Below are 10,940 nucleotides of genomic sequence, written 5' to 3'. Positions count from 1 at the left end.
CCGTTTAGGCACGGGATCAAGGCGTAAAGTATGTAGTTTTGTTTTCTAATCTATGGTTTAATGTAAACTATTTTGTGGGTACGTAACCCTTTCTAGGGTTAATGTCCCAGACAGTTTCTCTGCGGTTGCTACCCATGATGGTAGCTCTATAGAAAAAAGGCTCAAGGTGGACTTCCGCTTGTGGCCTAAGATAACTAAGTCCTATTTTCTATTAAATACGTCACCCTTAATCCATTATCAACCATTGAAATCACCAAGATTTAATAAATCTCCAAAATCATAACACACAACCAAACCCTAATGGGGTTTTCTGAGGTTTAACTGAGTGGATGTAAATTCATTTTAGATTTTATCTTTTTAGATTATCGATCCAAGGGGGATTACCCACCCCTTGGATTTAACTTCCAAATGACCCTTATTTCTCCCCGGTGATTTAGAGGGACGATGCCACAGACGCCGTTGTTGCAACTTTATTAGGCGTTAAGTGCAGTAGTTCAACACGACGGCATTACCCGTAAGTGTGACCCAAAGGTACCATAGATACCGAACGTTGCTAAGGTTTTTGGTTTCAACTCCTCTTGTTTAGTTGCCTAACTAGGAATTTTAACTTTGAATTTATGAATCTTAAGTAAAGTAATATACTAATACAACCATGAAAAAGAAACTATAATATACAAGGAATTATTGCTTGAAATTTAAACTAAGATAAAAAAAAATTTGTGTGATTAAAAGTGACACAATCAAATCATCTACTTTTGGAATAGTATTTTCTTGAAAGAAAACTATGATAATAATTAAAATTTTAAAACTTGAACTAAATGCATGAAAGTACTATTCGTTTGAAAACTATGATACTTATAGAAGATAGCTTATAAAAAATGTGCATTACACTTTAAGCATAAATCCTAATACCTCGAAGGTACTAGATTGCTTGAAAGAAAATTAAATGATTAAATAACAAGACTTTGGAAAAGAAATTAACATTTACTTGTTGAAGGGAAAAAAATTATTTAATAATAAGCTTCAAATAACCACATTACTTTTAATTACCAAAGTTTGAACTTAAGATTAGAAGAGAGTCTAATTACTTGCTAATTAACCAATATAAGTAAAGCTCCTAAATAATTCTATTCAATATTCTTCTTGTTGCCTTTGAACTAATGTCAAATCCTTCGCAAGAATATATAGAGATAACTAACTATTCCTTCCACTTGAAGCAATGTTAACTTTACCCTTGGATATTTCTACAAATAATAACCTTATAAATTTCAAACTCTTAGAAGGCAGCTAAGGTTTGCTCCTCGATTTTCCCTCAATTAAAATTATCGTTTAATTTTCTAAGAGATCGTGGAATAGGTTTCTCAAAAACTCATGTTAAGGTAAGAATCCAATAATAACAAATTATAACTTATTTCATCTTCATAGCTAAGTTTCACTAGACATTCACAAAGGATGAGTACTAAATTTGAAAATTTGAGATTTCGTAAGATAAGGTCTATTTTAGTAGTATCTTGCAAAACGATAGCAATTTTGGTTCCATTTCCATTTGCTAAAAACTATGGTTTCTTTACATCTTAATTAATACAAGTGTTCTTCCAAATAGATTATACCATTCAGGTTGTATGAAGATTTAACTATGAACTTCTCCTCTAAGTTTAAACGTTAATAAATTCATTGCTTTGCAATAAAAATGTGATTACTTCTTTTTACTAGTCACGAGTGCTTCTAAAGCTTGACTACGCTCAATAGCCTTTTATACTTTGTATCTTGAAAACTAACTGGCGTAAAGGTATGTTCAAATGTTCAACTTCTTGAATTGAGGAGAATTTTTACTAAACATTAATTCATTTTGCTTGAAATACATAAAAGGGGTAACCATGAGTCTAAACTCATTTACTTGGTAGGTAAATTCTTTTGACCTTTAATACTTGGACTATTTTGAAATATACAAAAAGGTAGTTTGAAGTCCAAAAAATAAAAATAAATAAATAAAGAACTTAGATATTTGAAATGTATTAAATGTCTTGGGAAAATCTACTTACTACTAGGTACTATTTGAGACTAAATAGAGACACTTGGAGAAAAAGAACCAATACTATAGAATAAGTGTATCATTGGTGAAATATCATTTTTCTTAAAGGATTAATCACCTCTTAAATTTTTCTTTAATAAACAAACTTTACTTTATATACACTAAAGAATAAATCCCTTCTTATAAGAGTAGGTTATAAATTAAATTTCAACTATAAATTTAAAATTCTATTGACATAAATAAATTTTAATTACCAAATTCTAATGAATAAATTTTAACTAAATAAACCCCTTAGTATATATACATAAAATAAATTTTAATTGTAAATCCTAGTTGTATTTTAATTTTAATAAAGCCCCCCTCCTCTCTTTTTTTCATTATTACTAACTTCAAAAAATAAATTTTAAATTTTAACGATGTAAAAAAACCTATTAAAAAAGTATATGAAAAAATAATTCTAATAAATTAAAATTCATTTATTCATTCATTAATAAATTATAATTTAGTTCACTCAACTCGAATCAATGCAAATCAATTTAATATTAACAAGATGTTATTTATAATCAACTAGATCACGAATGATCGACCAAATCCTTTGCCTGAATGATTCTTTTGGATAGTAGTTTAGATTTCTATGTAGTTAGTGGGAATCATTTTGTGATGAGAAGTGCACTCTAGGTTGTTGGCCTTCCTGCAAGTCCAGGCCCCTCAATTGTAATTCACATACTTGCTGCAGAAGTATTATCTAACTGTGGGTAGGCTTCCCACCGTGGTTTTTCCCTTTACCGGGTTTTCCACATATAAATCTTGGTGTCATGTGGATGGTATTTATTCTCTGATTATTGTTTATGCTTAATTGGTTTATCTATTATTTCAGTTTTTGGTATATGCATTCCGGTATTGATCTTTTGGATTTTGGTATTAAAGTTTAAATTGCTTAAGGTTCCAGTAATCTGGTGACAGTTGATAAACCCCTCCCCTCTATGTTATCTTTCAGTCATTTGAATTGTCTAACATGAAGCCCCCGTGATTTCAGTGTTCTCACCTCCATAAACAATAGATCGATTGGATAAAATAATAAAATAAAAGTGTAATAGAAACAAACCCTTCTTAATATAGGAAAACCCCTATTGCAAGAGATACAATGATAAAATAGATTAAATGCAAGTAGATAATATATGCATTTAGACATTTGATAAATAAGAAAGTATTGCAATAAAATAAATATGAGAGATAAGAGAGAAGAAGAGCATTATACAAGGTCGAGACCTGTCTCTTGAGATGAAACATGATCGTTCTTTAAGAGAAGACCAAGGTGTTGCAAGATTGAGTGTGAGTTTTGATAATGCTTTGTTATGATGGTGAGAGGAAGATAGACAAGAGTAAGTGTTCTTGGAAAATGAGGGAGAACGAATATTTTTGTTTCTTAGCATGGGAGGGAGTAACCATTTTGGATGTGCCCAAGCTAAGGGACATGTGCCAAAAAAGGTATGATGTAGAATATGCTCATTTGAATATAGAATATTCTCAAGATTTTTTTCTGTTATGCTCCTATCTCACCAAATTAATCTCAAATTTGGCTTAGGGGTGGCTAGTGCTATTTTATCTTTAGGATTCATGAAGTCAGAATGATAAAATATTGATCATGAATTTACGTCATAAATGCACCAGGCTCAATACAAAAGTGTCATAAATGCTCTTGAATTGGTCTACCAATAGATGTCGCTTAACAACTAAAATGACAACTCTTGTATGGTTGTTAGAATTTTGTCAACCTTTCCTTCCAATAGGAGAAAAATCCTCCCAAAAGGGTGTTAATGTGATAGGACTCAATGTACCCATTGGCATGAATCTCATGATTTTCATGTACTTCTTGTCACTATGCTCATGGATCCTCTCTAAATTTCTATCAACCTTCAATTTCCTCTTTTCTCCATGATAGCTGTAGAACTCAAGTTGGCCAAATAGTGACAAATTTTCTCATCTTACCTTGGTTGTTTCTCTTTTAAGGACTATTGATCATATTCTTAAGGAAGTGCATAATAAAAAGACTAATTATGGTTCTCTTAAAAGTTTTGTGCCCTTACTACATGACCAAGATGATTTCCTAATGTATGAAAGCCAAATAACTACTAAATTAATAGTCCCTACTACTTTATGACTTCATGCAACTTCTTTCTTTTAACATATTATTTAATGTTTCACCTTATATGGTTTATCTTTCTCTAACCACCTTTACATTTATACTAAGAAATTGAAAAAAAGAATTGATTAATAGAAATGATATTTGTGATATGTTTTCTATTAGATTAAGTGGGGAAGGGCCCCAACCCTTTACAGATTTGAACCAAAAAACATAAAAAATAGGCTTGAAGAACAAGCCCTAAAAACAATATCAATTGAACGAAGTCAAAAACTAGAATGATCAACAAACAAAAGGTTGTTGCGAAGAAAGAACAACAGAGTTACCCCAAGGGTAGCCTAAAAGGGGACTAAAATAGAATTGAAACAACCTTGAAAAACCTTAACACCAAAGTACTTATACTAAACAATAATCTAAGAAAAACATAGTTGAGAAACATTAGAAATCATATTACACATTTTTACATCCTTTTTCCTTCTATGAACAATCATCTAGAGTTATCTTCTAGACACATAGACCTAGAAGAAGAAGAAGAAGAAGAAGTAGAAGACAAAACCATTTCAAGAGAAACACTAGAAGAAGACTTAGAAGCTAGTGATAGATCAACAGGAACTGCCACCAAAGATTGGGGAAGATTAATAGGAGCAGCAAAAGCAGAATCTAGTCATGAGGGAATAATAGGAGAAACATATAATGAGCAGTAAGAGTAGAAATAGTAGGTATCCTTATTGGAATAGTAACAAGATATGAAGGAATTTTTAATGAACCTCTTAGAGGTAAAACCCCTACAAATATTGCTTCAAACACCACTTCTATAGAGTCAGAAGAACCAAACAACAATAAAGAGGAGCTCCAATGTCTAAAAGCCTAAAACACCATATCTACTAGGGAACCATCCACCTCTATAGGACTAGCAACAAAACAAGTAGGAAATATGGCAGCAATAGGCCTGCCATAGGAGCCAATCCATGATAAAAGATTAGGGGGAGCAAGTAAATTCCCTCCTACAATAGGAAACTATCTAGCAACCATAATTATCTACAAAGGTGAAGAAACCCCACCGCATCAACCCAAAAATGGGTTGCAACTCCACCAAGACAAAACAACTCAAAGCAGAGCTTGGTAAAGGCATAAACTAGAAAGAAATACCAAATGTTGTCCACCCCATAAAAGAATAGACCATAAATTAGGGCAACAAAGTGGGATAACAACATTGTAGACAGATTACCCCTAAACTCTACCCACCACACCCAGCAAAGGACAATGCAAGCAAAAAGAGCCTCCACCAAGAAAATCCCTACACCAACAATTGTCATCTTGTCTATGTCCAAGAGAAAGTTATAAAAGGCCAATTGTCAGACCGAATCTTGACTCAAATGTGTGCCCTTTTGAAAATTTGTGACAAAATTCATCACCTGTTGTTATAAAAGGCCAATTAGGTGGACGTTTACTAATAACAAATTTTAAAAAAAGACTGGTGGCGAAGAAAACCGAACTTTCCGGGCAAAATTTGTCAGACGAAATGTGCCAATTTGAAATTTTGTGAGAGAATTCATCACCTGTTGTTATAAAAGGCCAATTAGGTGGACGTTTACTAATAACAAATTAAAAAAAAAGATTGGTGGCGAAGAAAACCGAACTTTCCGGGCAAAATTTGTCAGACGAAATGTGCCAATTTGAAAATTTTGTGAGAGAATTCATCACCTCTTGTTATAAAAGGCCACCGAAGGGGCCTTTCCTGGTGTGCAAATCCTTTCAATTTCAATGGCTCTTTTCTCTGTTTCCCCCTCTGTTTTGAGCTCATGCTTAAAATCTCCACCCAACCATCATGTCAAGCTTTCCAATACAAGTTTGCCAAGCTTGAGCAGGAGGCGGCTTAATTCCTTCATCAATAAGGCTTCCATCACCAGTGCTGAAACTCCAATCAGGCGCACAGGCAACCATCATCCCAACTTGTGGGACGATGATATTATAAAAACTATCCAAGAGCACCAATATGAGGCAAGCGGATTTCATTTTAAGTGATTTTCACATTCTCTTATTCATTTTTCTAGATTTTTATATGATCATATGAACAAGAGTGTCAAAATTTTACAGGATTCTCATTACAAGGAGCGTGCTGAGAGGCTTATTGCAGAGATCAAGGACATGTTTAATGAAATGCCCACAGCAAAAAGTGGTAAATCTTGTGCTGAGAATGCCTTTGAGCACCTTGTGATGGTGGATAAAGTTCAACGCCTTGGAATAGATAGACATTTCCAAAATGAAATAACACAAGCACTTGATTATGTTTACAGGTTTGCAAAAATCTTATAATAATAAAAACAGTATATTTGCTTGTTTTTTTGCTCTCCAAAGTTAACATTGATGTGATTGTTATATAGATTAGTATACTTATATTTAAAAAAAATATGTAAAATATGTCTAGAGATATCTTATAATAGAAGGGAATCATCTCAAAAATAAAGTCTGGCATGCAAAAAGTTGTGAATCTAGCTGGAGACAAGTGGTGAGGGTTCTATTTTATTTGGAGTAATAAAATAACATCTCCACAAAAGCTGAAACATGGCATATTTCATGCATTTACCCGTCATTTGCATGTCAAATTGTTTCAGAAATAGATTTTTGTTTACAGCTATTGGAACGATTGCCCTAAAGATCTGAATACCGCAGCCTTGGGACTTCGAATCCTTCGACTGAATAGATATCCTGTTTCCGCAGGTGATTAACACCTGTTTGTAATGGCTTTTTAATTTCTTTATTGTTATGTTTTCATTCCTCTCGTTTCTTTCTTATTGTTTAAGTTTTCATTTGTGCATCATGCTACGTCTACAATAGAATCATTACAGAGATGTTTGATATAATGGCAGATGTGTTAAGACACTTCAAAGGAAATGATGGGCAGTTCTTGTGTCCATCAAGCCTATCAGAGGAAGAGAAGATAGGAAGTATTCTAAATCTTTATAGAGCTTCGTTAATTGCTTTTCCAGAGGAAAATATCATGGACGAAGCTAAAGCTTTTGCAGCAACATATTTAAATCAAGCTTTAGAGAAAAACAATATCAGTTCTCATCTTTTACGAGAGGTAATCATGTTGTCAAGAAGCTCTGGTTTTAACTATGGAGAACTTTTTTCATTCAAGTCCTAACCCAATATTTTAATACGCAGATAAAGTACAACCTGGAGTATGGCTGGCACGGAAATCTGCCCAGAGTTGAAGCAAGGAATTATATGGACATATATGGGGAAAACAGATCTTGGACAGAGTAATGACACTACTTTCCTTTTACCTCTTATGGTTAGCTAGGCCTTATTCTCTTATACAAAGTTTGACCTTCTACCTCTAATTTTCAGGTTGGCTGATAATAAAGAAATTCTGAATCTGGCTAAATTGGACTTCAATATCATGCAGTCAGTCCATCGGCGAGAGCTTGAACCAATCTTAAGGTAAGTTTAAGTTTGTTGAGGATGTCAGATAATAACGTTTGGAGAGCATGCCCATCAAAAAATATAGAGTTGAGCAATTAAATTATTTGTAACTCTCATATAAGCATTTTTATTTTAGAGAATAATGGTATATGTTTAATTATTTTTGCAATGAGATTTCTAATTTTTTTAAGTGGGTTTTGGTCGTAATTTTTAATTTAAATTTTCGTATTCAACGTTTATAAATATGATTATATATTCATAGTATTTTGTGGTTTAATTTTATAGAAAACTAAAATTTGTGTGAATGTTGTGTTTAGATGGTGGAAGGACTTAGATTTGGATAAAGTGGAGTTTGCTCGTCATCGTCATGTGGAATATTTTGCTTTAGCATGTGCATACGCAATAGATGATAAGTATTCTGTCTATAGAAGTGATTTTGCAAAGCTTTGTGCTCTTACAACAATTGTCGATGACGTCTATGACACTTATGGTACTATTGACGAGATTAAACTCTTCAATGAAGCTGTTAAGAGGTAAGTATTGTATGAGAAAGGCCTCATTGTCCACATACATTTGTATTATTACAAAAGAAAATAATAGTAGATTATTAATATTTTTAATAATAAAAAATAGTAAGTAATTGGGGTCTAGTAGCCATTATTCTATATAATCAAATATTTTCATACACTATATAAATATAAAATTAATGTTCTGTATGAAGTTGTTACTTTGTGTTTGATAGTATATGCATAAACTAGAATTTGTTCTAATAATATACACTAATTTATTGTATTGGCATGTTTTCTTTTAGGTGGGATCCTTTACCTCCAAAAAGCTTTCCTGAAAATATTAAAATAGCATATAAGGCATTTCACATGGGAGTAAATGAAAGTGCTCAAGCCGCAGAGAAGACTCAAGGACGAGACACACTCCCTTACACACTCAAAGTTGTATGAATTTGAATCTATTACTTGTAACAATATTATATCACTACTTTATCCCTACGCCTCACGTAATCTATAAGAATAAATGTTTTTTATTGGCTAAATTTAATTTTATCTTTCCAAGTATATATGTTTGACATTAATACCCAAACCAAAAATAATAATTAGTAATGATAAACTATTAAAATTCAATTTCTATGATGGTATGACTTCACTAGTTATAGTTAGCAAAAAAGTATTTATTGGTTATCTCTACAAATGTTACTATTTTCCCTGATCTCTTATATGTTATTTTAATTAGACTTTACACTATAGTGGTAATACAACTTTAAAATAGGCCAATATTCTTCTTCTATGCTTCTATTAAGATGTCTCTTCCGTTTATTTTAAAAAAGAATCTTCTTTATATAGAGAGATTAAATTAGCATTCTATATTTTTAAATTGATTTTAATTTTTTGAAATAAGATTAAAATCAATTTTAGGTTTTGATTTTAATGTTTGAACAAATTTTCTTATTATTTTGCCTACATTTTAACTCTTATGTAATGTCGTCATGATAAATATATCGTTGATTTAAATAAATTTATTTTCTTGTACAGTGGGAAGCTTATCTCAACGCCCTTACAAAGGAAGCTCAATGGATTGTTGATGGGTACATCCCATCTTTAGAGGAATATTTAGAAAATGGTGTACCAAGCTCAGCATATCGTGTGACCATGTTGCAACCTATATTAACATTAGATGCAGTTCTTTCAGATGACATCATTCAAGAAATAGATTATCCATCAAAGTTCAATGAACTTTTATGCCTATCCCTTAGACTAAAAGGTGACACCAGAACTTTCAAGGTATGTAATGATTTTCTATTTACAACCTTAAATTTATATGCATTCCAAAAGGTATATGAATTTAGTTATTTTTAAGTCCAAATTAATTTGATTATAATTTTAATTCATGTTTTTGAAGGCTGAAGCAAATCGTGGAGAGTTAGTATCATGCATATCATGCTATATAAAAGACCATCCAGAATCTACAGAGGAAGAAGCTTTGGATTACCTTAAAGAATTATTGCAAAAACGACTCAAAGAATTAGATTGGGAGTATTTGAAACCTGATAATGTTCCAACTATAAGCAAGGACTATGCTTATAATATTGGAAGAAGTTACCAACTTCTTTATAAAGAGAGAGATGGATTTACCAACTCTAACAAAGATATTAAAGATCTAGTTACTCAACTCCTCCTTGAACCTGTGGCAATGTAATTTCTTACTATGAAAATAAAATGTACTATCCCATTTTTTATATTTTAGGACCTCAATTTTCAATATTTTTAAAAAGAGAAAATTAGGTATATAAAAAGTAATTAAAAAGTATATTTTGACTAAAATATTTCATGGCAAATATTTACATAAGAATTTAAAATGTCAAAATTTTGTTATTTTTATATCTAAATCCCTTATGTGGATAACAATTATCAGGAAATTAAGGTTTATATTTCATAATCTAGTTATTAAGTTAGTTAGTTGGGTCGGAAGTTATTCCTGTAATTGGAGAATAATGGATTTATAATCCAATACATTCGATGCAATAGTGCAATGAAATGATCATAATAAAATTCCTAATTTAATTTGTTTGCAATGTAAATCTTTTTCGATTTTATCTTTGTTGTTCAACAAATTAGTATTAGAGTGGCTATGACCTCAAGCCTAGCAAAAATAAAAAGGGAGGCTCGGAGGTTTGTATGGAGACATTTCTTGGATTTTATTTTTCCTAAAGAGGTCATGGATTTGTGTGTCATAAATTGAACTATTATCCAACTTTTATTTGAGCTATAGATTGTGGCATTTTTATTTTAATTGGTGAAGTTTGTGGTGAGATAAGTATAGAATTCACAAATTAGTTGTTGAATGCTTTGTTTTATAAGGTAATTGCATTTAATAATGTTGATTCAAGAGAGTTTTCTACCTTTCACTTAAATATTGGTTATTAAAAAAGGAATGTTAAGGTGTAGATTTGTTCGTTGAAGCTAGGCTTGTAAAATTTTGTTGCATTTTTGTTGTGTGGAGAATTGAATGAGAATAAAAACTCCATTGCAAGCATATAGAACTTGTTTTGATCAAAATCACACCTTGAGTTTGAATCTCTATGCGACTTTTATTATTTCAATGTGTAATTTTTTTGCATTCGCAAACGACTTATATTCTTACTGTATGACATAATTTTTTTTATATAAAAGTAGACTAGAATATTCAATAAGGCATTAAACATGATGTCTAGTGTTATAGAGACACAACAAGCATACAAAAATGAAGGGCATCACTTGGTGAAAAGAAGTATTGATCTCCACATTAATGGAAATTATAGTACCACTACCACAACAAAATACCTAA

General features: G+C 31.5%; 1 protein-coding gene across 1 annotated transcript; it reads left to right on the top strand.

Annotated features, from left to right (window-relative positions):
- The first annotated feature begins 5,909 nt into the window (after window positions 1-5,909).
- Window positions 5,910-9,854, top strand: LOC131079061 (alpha pinene synthase, chloroplastic-like). The gene is made up of 10 exons (XM_058016948.2): window positions 5,910-6,176; window positions 6,273-6,472; window positions 6,811-6,896; window positions 7,046-7,260; window positions 7,344-7,441; window positions 7,530-7,622; window positions 7,922-8,137; window positions 8,416-8,554; window positions 9,149-9,397; window positions 9,516-9,854. The coding sequence occupies exons 1-10, from the start codon at window positions 5,940-5,942 to the stop codon at window positions 9,810-9,812; spliced, it is 1,830 nt and encodes a 609-aa protein (XP_057872931.2). The 5' UTR covers window positions 5,910-5,939; the 3' UTR covers window positions 9,813-9,854.
- The last annotated feature ends 1,086 nt before the right edge of the window (window positions 9,855-10,940 follow it).

Source organism: Cryptomeria japonica, chromosome 4 (assembly GCF_030272615.1).
Source record: "Cryptomeria japonica chromosome 4, Sugi_1.0, whole genome shotgun sequence".
Lineage (NCBI taxonomy): Eukaryota > Viridiplantae > Streptophyta > Pinopsida > Cupressales > Cupressaceae > Cryptomeria > Cryptomeria japonica.
The sequence above is the reverse complement of the archived record's forward strand: the minus strand, read 5'-3'. Positions and strand labels throughout refer to the sequence as shown.

What these genes read in the sequence shown, in the direction of transcription:
- LOC131079061 (XM_058016948.2), top strand. Translation starts at nt 5,940, where the DNA reads ATGGCTCTTTTCTCTGTTTCCCCCTCTGTTTTGAGCTCATGCTTAAAA. An exon ending in TCCAAGAGCACCAATATGAG is followed by an intron (nt 6,177 to 6,272) that starts GCAAGCGGATTT and finishes AAAATTTTACAG; the next exon opens with GATTCTCATTACAAGGAGCG. An exon ending in GCACTTGATTATGTTTACAG is followed by an intron (nt 6,473 to 6,810) that starts GTTTGCAAAAAT and finishes TTTTGTTTACAG; the next exon opens with CTATTGGAACGATTGCCCTA.